This window comes from Solea solea, chromosome 8 (genome assembly GCF_958295425.1).
Source record: "Solea solea chromosome 8, fSolSol10.1, whole genome shotgun sequence".
NCBI classification, from domain to species: domain Eukaryota; kingdom Metazoa; phylum Chordata; class Actinopteri; order Pleuronectiformes; family Soleidae; genus Solea; species Solea solea.
Genome location: NC_081141.1, coordinates 4,896,341 through 4,913,747, shown reverse-complemented (window position 1 = coordinate 4,913,747; position 17,407 = coordinate 4,896,341). Strand labels below are relative to the sequence as shown.

The window sequence follows — 17,407 nt, the reverse complement described above, 5'->3', positions numbered from 1 at the left end:
CAGGCTGTGATGACAGATGAATAATAGTGCAATTTTATGATAAATACAATCACAGCTCCCAACACAAATGTTAAAACAGGAATGAATCGAGTCCAACATTTGAAGAAAAAAAAACCAACTACAACATACAACCAGATTTATGCATACAGCGCAGATGCACCAACAAATGTTATTACTGTCTTTATGTTACAATGAAATAAAGTTTGGAAGATACAATTCAAATGACTTTTTTTTTCAGAACACAATATAGCAATAGTTTTTTGTTATGACTCCAACAAGCATTCTCAAAATATTTACTGTCCCTTTTGGAAAGATCCAAAGCATACCATGGTGATTCAGAAACATTTCTCTTTAGTGTGGGAATAAGCACTAACAGTGGCTGCAGCACAGTTGCATGCGGTCCAATATGACTCCCTCTACAGTGAAATGTTAGTGCAGCTGTACGAAAATGACTATCAGCTTTGATTTAGGTTTTGCGTTTGATGCTTGCATTTAATCTTCTTTACACTATCAAACAATTATGATAAAGTTACAATCATACAAAAAGAAAGTGTATTTATATATTAACCTCTGGAAACAATTAACTTAGCCCCTTGCCCGTGAAACAACATAACAAGTACAACATCTGATTCAGGGGTTAGTTTTTTTTTTTGTAAATACAGTATGTACCAAATGTAACAACAGTAAATAAACACATCTGATTGCACCTGCTGATAGAGGTAACACTTCCACGTCATACTACTACTCCCTCAGTCAGTTAAATTTTGATCATTTAGTGTGCAGTGTCAGTTAATGAGACCCATTTATCTTACAATAAACCATTCTCCAGATAGATTTGCACATAAACAATATAACATACAACATCTTGCACACATCCTCCACAGAAATACATTAAATCCAAACCGACTTAGTCCTTTACAGCATTTTAAAGATTCCTTAAGGCTTTATTGCGTGCGAATTACTGCAGTCCATGCTATTCAAAACACTGTACTCTGACTCCATACATAACCGAGATTTTTTTTTTCACTTTAACAACCCAAGGTGATATGGTAGCAACCAACCCAAGAAACACTGAGAAGCCATACCAAAAAAAACTGATCACAACTGTATATGACTTTTAACTTCCTGAAAGGCAGTTATGATGTGTCGTCACAAGCATCAGTTAAATCAAAGATAGGCAATTTTACTCATTCACAGGCACAATGAAATGGAAGAACAATTCATTGCCAGTCTGGAGGCAACAGTAGTTTCTGTCAAAAACACTATTTAAATCACCGTCAGCCATCATTTTTCTATCATCAAAGCCACTGGTTTATTTTGATGATTAAATACTTTTTAGTGAATAAAACGATTGATTTGCCGGGGGAGAACTGTCCCAACAGATCAAATGTTTAAATGTAATTCTTTAACTCTAAATAAATAAATGTGACAATAGCAAAACATAAATGTGAACAATCATCAAAAAAAGAGGAAAGAATAAAGCTATGGTATTATAGAGTATTACTCTGCGAAAGCACCTCTGTGCCAATGAGAGAATGCCAAATGTTGGCAGCAATTGTTAAAGAGAAAGAGATTATGGGACTGAAAAGTGCCTTTGTGGATAAAAGTCCACTCTCCCTCTATTGGCCTGAGAAAAGTTCTGTTATGATTGCTGCTGCTGTTCTGCTTCATTGTTATTTTCTACCACCATATTATTTAGCGCTGTTGATGATTTGGAGATGTTGTTTTCAAGCTCCAGTTCTGAGTTTGTCCATGAGCTCACTGACTCATGTACTGTTACTGTGTGTTCCTCCATCTGCCGTTGGAGGCTGTCCATCTCCTCCCTGAAGACAAAAAAAGCACATTACAAATATTCTGGCATTTGAATAATAGCTCAACACATCAAAATGTATGTTTTTAATATGACAAAGTCATTCAGTCACAACAGGCTGCTTACTTGAGCTGCCGGAGACAGTTGTGCAGGTTGTTGAGCGGCTCCTTGTTGACAGAAGTTGATGGTTTCAACAACTCATCCAGCAGGGAGGCAGGCACTGGACAGTCTGGGATCTTTACCGGTGTCACTGGGTTGGATGGGTTCCCCTCGCTCTTAAACTCCATGCGCTGCTGCCCCAACGACATCATTACAGGGGTGTATATATTTATTTATTTTTTACTTTGTATAAAGTATTTGAAAACCATCCAGTTAAGATCATTTAATAGCCACTTAACCCTTAATATTTTCAAGTAAGTTCTTAATCAAATCAAATGTTTAGTTTTTTTTTCCAGAATTCAAATAATGCAATGGCTACAGAGCATGTCAAATTCACAAAAAAATATTCACAGTGAAGAAACTGCAGTTTACCTTCCTCAGGCGACTCTGTTTGAGCTCCAGTTTGAGTTGCTGGTTCTGCAGCAAGACCGTCTTCATGCTGTTCCTCAGCTCACCCACTTTGGCCTGCAACATAAACTTGTCTTTCCTGGTGCTGCTCAGGTCCTCCTGCACTGACTCCAGCTCCACCTTGATGCTCTGGACGCAAAAGAAAATGATGTTTCTTATAAACTATTTGGGAAAAAAACAAGGGTTGTAATCATATAAATACTTTACATTTGTTACTATATTTCTCACTTGTGTGCCTGAAGACTGTGACGTAGGTACTACTATTTAATAACTTGACAGTCTTGTGTCCGTATTTTAAGTATATTAAGTGAATACTTGCCTGCAGAGCTGTCTGGAGGTTGTCCAGCTCTCTGTGATGGCACTGCTCCATCATCTCCACCTGGTGCTTCTGAGCTTCAATCTCTCTCTGCTTCTGCTCCACCTCCCACTTCAGGTCCTCAACCTGAAGTAAATTTTAGTCATGATATATATTCAATATCAAGGACAGATGGGTCAGACTTAGGCTAAATATTTCAGTGTGACCCTGGTTCAGAATCCCTACCTCTTGGTGAGTGAGGGGCTGCTTGGCCAGCTCCTCGTTCAGCTGTTTCTGGAGGATCTGGAGTTGTGAGTGGGCCTCAGCCAGCTCCTCCTGGAATCTGGAAACTTCCTGAGCATGCTGCTCATCCTGAGCCCTGCAGAGTGACATTTTCGCTGATAAATGGCTTGTTAGATATACAGTTACAGGTTTTTTTTCCCTCAGAAACAAGCACATACTGTAGATTGTGAGCTTCACTCTGCAGAGTTTTCACCAGGTCCTCTTTGGCCTGCAGGTCCTTCTTGATCTCGGACAACTCCAGCATGGCTGCCCTGTAATGCCTTCTATTGTGGGCTGCTTCAGCCTTTGCTGCTGCCACCTGAAGGACACATCACATTATTACAACCTAAAAGAGCCGAGGAGAGTAAAATGGCCCAGACCTAAAGGAGCTAGCAAAAACAAGCTATCCATTTTGTAAAGATGGCAGCACACCAATATCTAGATTTTGTGTCAGATGCTCCTTCTTGTGCCTTTCTGATCTCAAGCTAAATATTTACATGTTTGTAAATAATACTCTCATTTGTAAGGCAAAATAATGTTCACCTGGCACTTTAGCACAGACAGAAGAGGAAACACCACATGCAAATAGACCTCCTACCTGTTCCTTTAGGTCCTTGACTTTGGTTTTCTCTTTTTCCAAGGCAAGCTGGAGAGTTTGTACCACCTGCTTCATTTGCTGGTCCTCCTCTTCTTTACGCTTCAGAACAGCTTGAACCTAAAAAAGTTGAATACAAAACGTTTAAACAAAATATTTATTTTTGTCTGCGTAATTACAGAAACCTAACAACACTGAGAGTTACGAACAACAATTTTGTCACCTGTAAGTTGAGTTGAACAAGATCAGCCTCTCTCTTAGCAAGAGCCGATTCCAAAATGTTGGAATGCTCCCGCAGTGTATTATGGGATTGTGCCAATCCTGCCAGTTTCCCTTTTTCATGCTCCAGCTCAAGAGCCAACTTCTTGTTGGCATCTTCTAACTTTCTGATCCGCTTCTTGAAGCACCGCGATTCTTGAAGCTGTGAAACCAATTTAAAATAAGAAATGAATAAAGATTAAGAAATCATACATTTCGCAGCCGGGGTGGGTGTCATCGTAGTATCATACATATCATATCACATATCATAGTTCACCTCATCTTCAAGCTCCATGACCTTCTCCTGATACTCCTCCAGTTCTGTGGAGGTGAGCGTGATGACTTCCTGCAGCTCCTTCTCCAGCATAGTCTTGCTTTTGGTCACAGCCTGCAGCTCCTCCTGCAGAACCTTTATCTTTACCTGAATGACAAGTCCAACCACACTGTTGTTTAGTCTTATTTTATTTTATCTTTATTTATCATTCATTTAGCCAGGAAGGTCCCATTGAGATACAAGATCTCTTCTTCCAGGGAGTCTTGGCCAAGATAGCAGCACAAATAGTTACGGAGACAAAACAATTCCAGATATAAAACTCACAACAGAATATAAAGCTAATGTTAAGTTTGAAATACTTAAGAGGTGCAATTATCCAAGATTATTCACCAGGAAATTACACATATTTTTTTATAAAAAGAATGAATAACCTGTTTTTAAGCAGGATTCTAGTATCTGTGAAAAATACTAGGAAAACAAACATCTATACTTCAACAGTTAATGTCTTGCAGGTAGCTTTTAACAGTACCTGTAAGGCCTGGCTGTGTCCTTCATCTGACATTTGGGCCTTGAGTTTGACCAGTTCTGCCTCAGCGGCCTCCTTGTCAGTCAGAGTCTCCTGCAGCCTCCTGCTCAGGATGCCCACGGCATTCTCGTAGGCTTTGTGTTTGGCCTTCATCTCCTTCTGAGCACTTGTCAAATCCGTCCCCATCCTCTTCACGCGCACCTTCTGCTCTGAGATGGCCCTATATTTAATGCATTTAAAAAATTGTGAGGTTCACAGCCGACGACACATACAGTGCATAATCACAATGTGTGTGAACTGTAAATCTTATATGAACCATATTTTTATTTTGAGATGTAGTTAAATGGGAATGGTATATTCAATATCCCATACTTCTGCATGAAAATAGCACTTAACAGAGATCTGATTTGTGGTCTAAGCCATAATTGCAGGACTCACGGAGGCTCCACAAATCTGAATGAGCACATGACTCACTTTTTGGCTTCAGCCTCCATTTGCTCCACCTGTTTCCTGAGGACTTCATTTTCTTGTGTAACTGCTGCTAGTTGGCTCTGATCAAACTGTAGAGACTAAGATGGGAGGGAATCAGAAAAGCTGACATTACAGATGAAAACGGCTATAACACTTTCCTTTAACTTTAGTTTTAAAGCACAGTAACTCAATGGGAAATACCAAATTACACTACCTGGATGTGGGTTTCTAGCTGATCCCGTTCTGTCTGAATAGATTGCAGATGAGCTTCCATGTTATTCATCTGCTCCTGGACTCTCACCACCTCCCTCTGTAGCCGAACCCGTTCCAGCTCTGCCTTTTGCTTGTCTTCCTGGACACCCAGCAGGTCCTGCCTAAGGTCCTTCACCTCTTCCAACAAGCGCTTTTTGGTCGACTTGAGCTCACTGATCAACTGGTCCTTTGAGCTGGCGTCGCGCCGATATGCTTCCACCATCACCTGTGAGGTTAATGACATTATTTTGTCTTGTAAAATGTTCATATGAAACAAAAAATCATTGTCTCCGTTCAAGGCTTGCTCGTGTTTCAGTGTCTCAAATGAGGCAGCAGGCAATTTCACAGCATACTGGAGGAGAGAGTGCTGTGACAGGACTTCACTCACACACTGCATCAGCTTTAGGCTTGAGTGAGATTCATTTCACTTACACACACACACACACATATATACATTGTGTCCACATTGTGGGGAATGAAAAAAGCAGTACAGTTAGCTTGCTAGTCATTGGAAACACCTGCTGATATGAAGAATGTCTCACAAATTGCCTGCAGGAAGTGCTATAGTTCAGGGAAGACTCTCCCAAGAAGTTGAAACTTAAAGGGGACATATTATGCAAAATCAAATTTTTAATCATTTTAATACTTATATTTGGGACTCTGGAGGCCCTACCAGTCACCAAAGTGTGGAAAAAGAATACTCAGTCATGTTTTCGTGGTCCCCCTTAGTGTAAGTATAGGCGATAAAACACTCGATGTTCAATTCCCTCCGCTTATGACGGCAGCATGCGCATTTCACCGCGAATGTTACCGCCCACCAGTAAGTTTACTTGGAGAGCTCCACCTTAGCTCCACCTTGTCCCTGCGAGAGCGCAGGCGTGGGAGGAAGAGCGGTATTATGTCAACGCGGAGGGACAGGTGTGCTGTTGGTGGCTGCACAGTGGAGCACAGTGTTTTACAATTTTATATATGAAGCTAATGTGCCGGATAAAGTCAGCAAACATGTGGAAGTGTGTTCGCACCACTTCACATCAGACTGCGGCCAGCGGTCGCCGTATTTAGTCAGCGAACGTATTTCACCGACGTACAAACACACACATTGTTAAGAAAAGGTCACATAGAGCTCATAACTGACCATTCTGACACGTCCTAATTAAAAATATTTGTTCAGCACAGACTCTGATAGTCTGATACAGTCACATACAGCGGCAGTTTATGCAGCTCGCCGGTGGCGATCAGCGGTGCTGTCCCTATGTCTTTTTAACTGATTTTCACAGAGAGTGCAGTACCGCTGCACAGAGAGTGCAGCACCGCTGATCGGCACTGTTCGGCTCGATCCTTATGTAGAACGTCTCTTCCTGCGACGGCACTCTCGCTGTTTTCCGCGCACGCTGCGATGTTGATATTGTCTAGTGGAGGGAGGGGGGGACGAATGGAGCTGAGGTAACAGGATCTGAGCGAGTGAGCGCTTTAAAGAGGACAAATCAGAAACCCCCTGGAAGAAGTGGGTGTGTGTTTGCCTGTGTCTCATTTGCATATAAAGGGACCATGCACAAAACCGAGCGTTCTGAAAGGGGTGGGTTTAGCAGGGTTATTGAACTGCTATGATGCTTCATCCTTATGGTATTTTGACCAAAGCATGTCACTTACATGTTCATTAGGACACCAGGGAACTATTTTAATGGGGGAAATAGTGTATAATATGTCCCCTTTAAGTAAGATGACTACGACTCTAAATGTAGAATCATATCTTAGCAGCGGAAGATGTACAGTAATTAGCTTTACATGGATTTCTGACTGCATTCTTAATACATTCTAAGAAAAAAAAAAGTAAACTTTGACAGACATTTGTGTCAGTTAACTTCACCATCTTTATGACAGCCTGTCATTGCAAAATGAGCAGCCTCCTTCATTGCTCAATCCAACGAGGCATGTCAACCAGCACTTTGTATTGTTGAACAAGATGGCTGTCATTTCAGAACAATACCCACAATCCCACAATAGCATCAGCCTTTGGCAGCTGTGAGGGTTCTGACAAGTGTTTTATAAATGCATGTAAGTGAACACAGGCTACACTTGGTTAACTAGTTATACCGTTTCACTAGTAATGTTACACAGTAAGAGAAACGTACACAGTCACACTGGAGAAATAGGGAAGTCTTACCTTCTGTTGTTGGTACTGCTCCTTAAATTTCTGTGCCTGTTTCTTCAGGGTACTGTTTTCTTGTTGGAGAGCTTCAATCTGTAACACAGCGGGAGCTTATTACTGTACATGGTGGCATTATCGTTAAAGCAAAAGAAATCTGATGCAAAATACTACTTACATAAGAATGAACAACTAATAACTGAATTTAAGTTTCAAGTGATAAGGAAAGTTGTGTAAATTAACAGAGTGCAAGATAATCCCTGACCAATATATACGAGCATAAAACAGTTGCTGCTCGTCTTGGCTCACCGTGTCTTCTTCAAGGTGTCAGAGGAACTAGACAGAAATTCAATTATACCAAAGCGTACATGGTTATGTCAATATTTGCTGTACTGATAATGATAAGGTCATGTGTGTGTGTGTGACCATTTCACCATGCATAGATATTTAGTTCTGCTGTGTTTTCATTGTTTTCTTCTCCCACTCTCATACCTGACTGGCTTTGACCTGGACTTCTTGTCTGAGCTGATCCAAGACATCCGAGGCCACCAGCACATCGTCTCCCAGCCGCTCAGCACTCTCGTCAAGTTGACTCTTGTCAGCTCGTGCTGCTTGCAGCGCTACCTCCAGGACAATTTTCTCATTTTGGAGATATTGGATATTATCATCCTTGGTGTTGCTATCCGTCTGCAGCTCCGCCAGCTGGGTCTCCAGTTCCATGTAGCGAGCCTCAAGCTGGTTGATGGACTGCTCTTTGGTGTGCAGGTTCTCCTGAGTGGTTGTCAGCTGGCGCATTAGCTCCAGGTGTTCTTTCTGGAGTGACTGCAGCTGCTTGTCCTTCTGGGAAAGGCTCAACTTTACCTATGGAAGACAAAGCACGTTAGCAAGTTTAGAGCAGAATACAGTAAAAAGTTGATCACCCACAACAGATGAAAAACAGATTGTGGATACAATTGGCATTACTACCTGCTCTAGTTCCCTTTCCAAGGTGCTGGCTGTGTTGGCTAATTTTATTAAGTGCTCCCTCTCCTCCTCGAACTCATCCAGTCTTTGCTGCAGGTCATCTTCCACCATGGTCTTTGCATCCTGGATCTGTTTATAAGCTGCTTCTTGGGTCAGCATGTCAGCCTGCACCACAGACCATAAGAGGTTTTACATAATAGAGTCAACAAAGTTATGTGCACAGTGGTAAAAACCACTCCTGTCAATTTAAAATAGCCAGATTATTAAAGAAATGCTACTGGATGAATAATAGCCTTCCTAAATGGATATAGAAACTTTACAAGCATTAACTGTTGAAGGCAATACCTCAATGCTTTGCAGCTGAACTGCAATACGCTCTTTTTCTTTAATGGAGCGATGTTGTGTCTCATTGAGCTGGTGAGACAATGTCACATTTTCCAGCTTCAGATGTTCCAGAACACCAATCTGAGTCATCTGTCCAGTCTGGGGGAAAAAACGTAACACCCAAGATGAAATATGTTGCATAGGATGTGTCATCTTTGACATGACAGATTTTGGGTTTGTAAAGCATGATGCCTGAGCCGCAGGCACTGGTCAACCCTTACCTGCATGTTGGCCATTTCACTTTGCAGACGGACTCTTGCCTCCTGGGCCAGTGCCAGCTGCTGCTGGTACCACTGTCTGACCTGCTGCAGCGAGTCAATCTCAGCCTGAGAAGTCTTCAGTCGGCTCTGCAGGGTGCTGCGCTCCAGATGAACCTGTTGAAGCTGGTTCTGAAGACCACCCATCTGCTGACGCAACTCATGCACTGCAAAAATTAAGGACCAAAAAGCATTTTAACAAAAGTTTAAGGCGACGACATCTAGTTACACTCAGCTACTTGGGTCGTCATCAATCCCTCACCTGTATTATCTCTTATGGTCACAGTGTTTTGCATCTCCTCCACCTTCACCATCAGCCTGTTGTACTGATCTTCAGCCACCTTCAGATCATTGCTCAGAGAAGACAGACTGGCATTCTTGCTTTCCAGACTCCCCTGAAGCTCCACCATGGCCTTCTCTAGCTGGCTGCAGTTCTGCCGCAGTGTGCCAACCTCTGTAGTGAGGGTGCTCTGTTTCACCTGGCTCACCTGAGCCTCCTCCTTCTTAGCCTGCAACTGAGCATTCACTGTAGCCAGTTGGGCCTGAAGCTCCGTCTTCTCTTTGAGAGCCTGGAGTAGGTGTTATAATATTTTGTTGACCATGATACAAAATGTAAATGAAAGGATGCTTTGTCCAGAAGAACTTGAAAATAATGAATTTTAGAAATAAAAACGTTATAAAACCTGATTAGCCTCCGATGACAAGGATTCCAGTTGACCTTCGAGTCTCATTTTCTCTTTCATAACTTGGAGCATTTCATCATGGCCCATCACGGAACTCTCCAAAGACACACTGGAACAAATGTAAATTGTACACAAATGTCAGTGCTGAAAAATCCAGTAATTAAAGGTCCAGTGGGTTAAATGTTGGTGAAACTATTTTTGTTTGGCAGAAATACGTGTGCAGTCACCAGATTGCATGAATTGTTTTACCTTTCCCTCAAATGAGCTTTTATATTTATATCAGGAGCCTGATCAGCTTTTTGGAGGTCACCATGTACATTAGCCCAAAACAAACAAACTAAACATCTGCAACATGCACCCATACATTTTACACACTGTACCTTTAAAGTAGAGAAAACGATGTATATTAAAATAAATGTATAGACTTTTTTTCCACCAACGTCAACCAAACAATGCCAGGAATTTGCTAAATGAATTCTATCACTGTCTGACAAATATGTACCTGCTGGAGAAACTGTCCCTGCGACTCCGAGGCTCCGCCATCTCTTCTCTCTGCTGGTCCAGCTCCAGCAGGTGCTGCTCTTCGCTGGCTGCCTGCAGCACCTCCTGCAGGGAGGGGAACTGACCCATTGCCTCAGCAGTCATCTCCCTCCCCTCCACTGTGTAGGGCACTCGCTGCCTTTCGACAGCTGCAGAGAGCAAACTGTACGTCCCCCTGGTGGACACGCTGCTGTAAGACGAGCTGTCGCTGTCGTTGCCATCGTTCCCTGGCCTTGTTCCTGACTCGCTGCCGTCAATTTCTGAGACATTGTCTTGAAACTGAGCACCAGGTTGTGCATCTGTCTCACAGGTGCTGCCCTCTGACATCACACTGACCTCAGACAATGTGGACACTGAGCTAATAGTGGACTGGTGGGAGCTCATCGTGTTGTCTGCTGTCCTTACTCCGACCCCACCACCGCCTCCACCACCACCATCGTTCTCTGGAGACCTATAGTCTGCCAAAGAGTGGATCTTGCTGGGACGGGGTGACCTGGACTTCTTCTCCTTAGAAGGGGGAATTCCCAAGCTACCCAGTTTGGGACCACGTGGGACACTGGTCCTCAGGAAGGAATACTCTTTCGTCATGGCAATCGTGTTGGCACGTGGCAGAGCCTCGGGATGCAGCATGAGCTCTGGATCCAGAGTGCTGAATTGTCTGCTTTTGGTGGAGGTGCGGTGAGACTACAAAACAGAGCAGAAATAAATACAAAGTATTTTCATGGTGACAAATTGGAGCGAAACCTGCACCCATGTAGAATATTTCTCCAAATAGAAGAGCTATGGTTTCCTCCTACCATTAAACTGCATAAACTGCATCTACCAAATTTCATCCACTGCTAAATATTTCTCTAAAAAAAACAACATTTATGGGTAAAAAATGAAAAGGCAATTGCTGAGAGGATGTAGAAGGTGACTAATGAAATACAGTATGACTATTTTTTTTAATGGATCTACAACAGAAGCCTGATCTGGTTACAGTTGATGCAAACTTGGTGCCATCTTTAACCTTAGAGCAACTCACGCCACTCACCCTTTCCTTGTGTCTTTGTACTCTATACTGTTTGAGCTGCTCCTCCAGGCGCCGGCGAGCATCCAGACGAATCTTCTCCTCATTCTCCATCTCCAGTGATGGCTTCTGGTGGGCTGAAGGTAAAGTGTGTTAAGTTGAGCACAGCACGATACATGGCCGTCTACCACTGTAGAGCCAATAGCTTGAAACTTTTCAAAATTCACATATCATTCATTGGAATTGTGTTATTTACTTGCTTGTATACATATGTGTGTATATATATATATATATATATTATATATATACATACATACATACACATATATATATATATATATATATATATATATATATTATATATATACATACATACATATATATATATATATATATATATATATATATATATATATATATATATATATATATATATATATATATACACACACATTTATAGTTTACACACATAAATACATGTACAGTGGATTAGTTGTGTTCATGTGCCATCACAAAATGGACTTCATATTTGCCATATATCAAGTGCAATTTATGTGAAGCCAAAGAAAATCACCACCTCTAAAATTACTACATTTCACATTGTGACCATGGCACAGATGCCTTTAAAGTGCCACCAAAAAAACATAACAGAGGGATTAGTTCGACAACACAGCAGTTAGTCCAACTGACTGTCAACTGAAACACCAACGTCTACTCAAGCAATTAAATGCATTTTGAGGGTTGCAAAAAGGGGAACACTCCAACAACTAAAATAAATTCCCATTTAAACCAACTGTTCACATAATATACAGACAATGGAGTTAATGTTAAAAATAATGTTTACATGCACAAAGCAAAACATCCCACAGAAAAGTGATGTTTAAGTACACGGGTGGTAAAAGGGGGAATTCACTCCATATTACTTTGTGCTTACACAATTCAGTCTCCTGCATAGGCATACTGAGTTTGAGCGACTGCAATGCATCACCCGTGTGAAACGGGACCTCAGCACTAGCCCCCTCAGACTTCTCTAGCATCATGGGTGGATAAGCAGCCACACCTGGGGATGGCTCTTGGGTCTGGGAGCTCAAAGGGGAGCTGCTGCTTTGTGGAGGGTCTGTGAGAGGCAGGGACCCATTCAAACAGGTGTCACCTGCAGCACCAAAGCCCTCTGTCGGTCTTTCTCCATTCGGCAGCACATTTGAACTGACAGGACCTGAAAGATAAGGAATGTGACAATAAGACAGTGAGTTCTTGAAAACCAGAATGAGTGGATGCGACTTTCACGGAAACTGGTTTGACAACATTGTCATGCTACAACTGCATTACTGAAAAAATGCACCTTGTATCAATAAACAGAGTTACCAGGATTATCTGGTTAAATGCCAACTTTAAGGTCCTGTAACCTTGTGTATGGCTTGTTATCAGCCTTAAAACAAATGCAAACATAAAATAAATACTTCAAAAATGAAATGGAGACATTTCAGGATTCAGCTTTCAGCATCATTGAAACAAGGTCGGGTTCAGCTTATTAAAAAACCCTTTCATATCTCTATGGATCCATTTGAGTCCTTGTCAAGGTTGTAAAAAAACAAACCTGTGTTGTATCAGGATATATCTCTTCCAGCGGCAGTTGCTGGTCTTTCAGGCCCAGATATTTAAACATAAATTCAACCCACGTTGATAAAAATTCATGAACGAGTGAACAACTGGAACAAGGAAATACATAATTTACGTAAAACAAGGAAATGCTTTATAGTGTTTCTATTTACACTTTAGTGTATACAAACAGAAATGGGCTACATTGCTGAGCAAGTGACACACAACGACCAGCTATCTGTCTACAGACCTCATCGCAATATCTACACAGGACTGAGACAGAAAATACTACACTGTTGTGTATCAGACAGTTCCTACCACCCCATCCACTGCCTTTAAAGCCGAGCTTCCATGGAAGTGCAGATTTTGCCACATTTGTCCATTCATTGTCGAGCTCACCGCAGTGAAATAAAGCTATTGTGTGCCACCCCATAGAGAACAGTGGAATGATGATCCGTCATCCGTGACAAACGCAATGCACTAGTGACAAGTTCTAATTGCGTTCCATCGCACGTTTAGTTTTGAAATGTGACTACAACACAGTACTAATTTGACATTCTAGAGGTAGCTGAGCTTCCCTTGCTGTCTTAGAGCAATTGCCACCGATCTCTTCATCCCCATTGATCTCTTTTTTTTTATGTCATCTAACCTTAATTTAAGTATTTAAATCGCCAAAACAAATGTGTTTTCTCTAACAGGTTCAATGTTGTAGACTATTAGTGTTCACTTCAGCTTTTCAACATATTTGTTTAAAGAGTTGTATAATAATTAGAAGGCCCCAGGCCTCAACTCAAGCCACCAAAGCCACCAGAACAAGTCAAGCATGGAAGCATGGTGTTAGATAAAACACATCCTAGTGAAATGTCTTGAGGGGAAAACTCAGAGTCGAGAGCAACGTTGAAAATGGGTATAGCACAGCAAGAAGGCATGTTATTCGTTTCTATGCACATTACTTAGCTACATCATGTACATGAAGTACATACATCTATGTGATGGTCTACTTCCTTCCACAGTCTACTTCCTAGAGTGTCCAACATAACAATGGTCAAATGAGTCTTGTGACAGTAGGATAGTGGCCACACAACTACAGTCACTGGCCACTATTAGATCCACCTCTTAAATTCTGACAGCAAATTATGTGGGAGAAACTCAATGCAGTTGCATGCAGACATTATGAAAACAACCTGCTGATGTTCAAAGTGAGCATCAAAATAGAGCAGAAAAGTGATTTAAGTGACTTTGAACCTGGCATAGTTGCTGGTGTCAAGTGGGCTGGTCAGAATATTTCAGAAACTGCTGATCTTTCCATGCACAACTATCTCCAGGGTTTACAAAAAAACAGAAAACATCCAGAGACCAGCAGTTCTCAAAGGGAAATTGCCTTGTTGATTTTCGAGATCACAGAAGAATGGCAATAGTGGTTTGAAATGACAGAAATCAAAGGGCCACTCAAATAACCCCAAGTTACAATCTAGGTATGCAGAAAGCAATCTCTGAATACACAACATATCAAACTTCTACAGCAGCAGAAGACCACAATGGGTGCCACTCCTGCCACTTTGTTATGTGCCCTGTGTGCCTAATGAGGTGGCCAGTGGGTTTAAGTGAAAGTGACAGCACTTGCCAAGTCTAACACTGAATCAATCATATCCAAAGGACTATCAGAAAAGAGCAAACTGGACCACACCAGCAAGGAGAATGACTTTAGTTCCCTGAGGTATAGAAAAGCAACTGCATTATTTGGTAAATGAAAAAGGCAACACAACACTCAAACACTCGCAAAATATGATGATCAAAAAAGCCAAATCAGAAGTCCAGTATTCTGTGACATCACTAGAAACTCACTGGACCATTGTCAAATCATACTGTGATAACATGGGTCATCAGGTTTTGCACAACAAAGTAGAGTCCATTTTAACTCAAGTATGTGGACTCAATAAAACAAAATGAGGAAAATAGCTAAGATTAGCTAAAAATACTAAGATATTCACACATATATACACATATACTGTATACACACACACCGCTTAATTAGATCCTACTGAGACAGCATCGGTACTCACCATTACAAATATTCCCTTTAGCATTATGCAAGTTATCCTGCGCTTGGTGATCAAGTTGTGTTTCTCCCTCTACAGCATGGGTTTCAGCCTCTTTGGATTTTATGACATGGTCTTCTTTATGAACACTGGCCTCCATTTGAGCTGCTTCTGATTGAGTGGTTTGCATTTCCATCAAGAAGCTGAACGGTCACTGTATTGCTGATGCGCCTCGTGAGAGAAGTTCTCACAAAACCATGTTAAAGGCAGGGCAGCTGGGACACTGGTAGCACTAAAGAGAGGAAATATTTAGTTCAATATCTGACAGCTCTTGTCAAGAGAATATGACACATAATAAAGATTAACAGATGTTACAGAGGAATGTCTGGTTCCACACAAGTGGGTTATGCAACAACTCAAAGCACCTTAATTTTAACATAAGCTTGAGTCATGGGCTAAGAACCCAGTGACTACAGATTAAGTTGGAATAAACAATTTCTTCTTCAAAATGTACACACACACACACAGATTAATATACAAATACAACAGACCAGTGACCGGCTAAGGCTCAATCTGGAAACACATAATTAACATCACTGTAGAAATATGTCAAATCTGCTGATAAGAAACACAGGCATCAGCAAATAGCAACGAATGAGCGAGCATACATTTAAAGTTCAGTCTTTTACCTGTCAAACTGCAATAAAGCAATAGCAACTTGAGACGATGTCATGTTTGTTGAACGGAGACTTGAACGTTGACAGCTCAGCTCTGACATGAGCTACTCTGTCGACAGGAAGGCTTGTTTTGAACGACTGTTTGTTTCAGACCGGTATAGGGCGGAAGTCTATGCAGAAGGACTTTCAAGTCATATAATTTATAATTTTATTTGTTTCATCTGAATTTGATACCATGGCCGTGTTGCTAATACGTTAACATTTGCTATTTGACAGAAGCCTCTGATCAGCACGTCATTTTAGTAGACGCACTAGTTCGGAAGAGATTAAATATGAGATAGTCGCTGAAAAGACAATATTGCCCTTGTATATTGCCTGGGTGACGCTAAAATCGGTAACGATGCGGATTTAAAACTAAATGACTGCTGAATAAAACAAGCTTTACGATGCTAGTGAGACAGCTAGCTCAATTTGTATACGACGGGACCTGTCAGGCTAATTTTGCTAACTCGCTAGCTGGAAACACAATCGTCGGTGCGGGAGAGATATCTAGATATTTTTGAATAGTTCAATGAATTACCTTCTGTCTCGTGAGCTCGTTATAAACGCCACGTGTAAATTGTGAAATGACAATTTCGGTAAATGTCACAACAGATAGTAAATGTTTACCTTTGGAGAGCTTCGCCTTTTACTACGTGGCTGTTTGGGTTCCGTCCCTTTAATTGTCCGACCAGAAACAAAAGGTACAGATGAAACAATTTCAATGAACAAATATGCCTCCCGGAAGGCGGCGTATCGACTCAAAACGTTTGGATTTTTAAATACAATAACCACTGTGTTAATTTTGTGTTATACTTATATTAAATATGTATGGCAACCATTAATCGATTGCACGCACCACAATACAGAACGGACATTTGTTTTGTCTTGTTTTCAGGCAGTAGGATTGGCACCCAGAGGATTTGTGAATAAGAAGGCGCATGAAACAAATTGTTCGTTACAACAAGATAACGCCACGAAGAAAATTGACGTTATTTTGTGGAAGACTTTTGTTTTACTGCACATATTTTTCTCTTTTTTCACGAGGTAGTTTTTGCCATTGAAACAGACAGTTTTCTGTTAACATTGTGTTATTTAACATGAGTATTTCAAAATGAATGTGTAAAGATGAAAGGGAGAACTTGTAGAATCTGTTAGATTCCAATCAATGGTTCAAAGAACCTTTTCCACCTGCTAGTGCCACTTTAAGAGACCACTCTCTACATGGATCAGTATAATATGTACATAATTTCCCATGCCACAACCTAATTTAACGACATTAAAATGAAAAAGTTTAACTGGGATTCTTGTCGAACCAACCTCTGAATAACGCCCCATTTTGTAGAAGATAATAAAGCAGTAAGACAGTGTGGGGTTCCAAACTGTCGTACTTTGGCGCCACTTAGTGGTTATATTAAGAATAACTGTGTGACAAAATAATGGGCTGAAAACCAAATGTAGCCATCAATTTTCACCATAATTGTTTTGTTTTTCGAAACACTAAAACCTCCAAACCATCAGAACAACATTGACAGTGTTTAGACATATTTTCTGTGGGGTTAAATGTCTCCTGTGCACCAAATAGTCTCTGTTTTGATCCATTTCCATGTATCTTCTTTTGTAAAACATTGGAACCTTAATATGATAATCATTTGTAAATTGCTTTGGATAAAAGTCTATGTCAAATGACTAAATGTAAGTTAATGTGTGCCTAAGAGTTCCTAGGGACTCTTAAGGGTTC

At 41.1% G+C, this 17,407-nt stretch overlaps 1 protein-coding gene across 4 annotated transcripts; it reads right to left on the bottom strand.

Moving 5' to 3' along the window:
• Positions 1–10: 10 nt before the first annotated feature.
• golga3 (golgin A3) lies at positions 11–16,429 on the bottom strand. 4 transcript variants are annotated; one of them, XM_058636267.1, is made up of 24 exons: positions 16,297–16,429; positions 14,975–15,242; positions 12,247–12,528; positions 11,337–11,449; positions 10,266–10,987; positions 9,764–9,872; positions 9,343–9,649; positions 9,045–9,247; positions 8,785–8,922; positions 8,443–8,604; positions 7,969–8,337; positions 7,495–7,572; positions 5,293–5,556; positions 5,082–5,176; positions 4,611–4,827; positions 4,085–4,228; positions 3,773–3,970; positions 3,553–3,669; positions 3,134–3,273; positions 2,919–3,051; positions 2,697–2,819; positions 2,342–2,506; positions 1,937–2,103; positions 11–1,823 (listed from the first exon to the last, which is right to left on the bottom strand). In XM_058636267.1, exons 2-24 carry the CDS (start codon positions 15,144–15,146, stop codon positions 1,643–1,645), a joined length of 4,599 nt encoding a protein of 1,532 aa, XP_058492250.1. In that variant the 5' UTR covers positions 15,147–15,242; positions 16,297–16,429; the 3' UTR covers positions 11–1,642. The 4 variants fall into 4 exon arrangements, with proteins under 4 accessions (XP_058492250.1, XP_058492252.1, XP_058492253.1 ...); XM_058636269.1 differs by having other exon boundaries at positions 1,937–2,100; XM_058636270.1 differs by having other exon boundaries at positions 12,373–12,528.
• Positions 16,430–17,407: the final 978 nt, after the last annotated feature.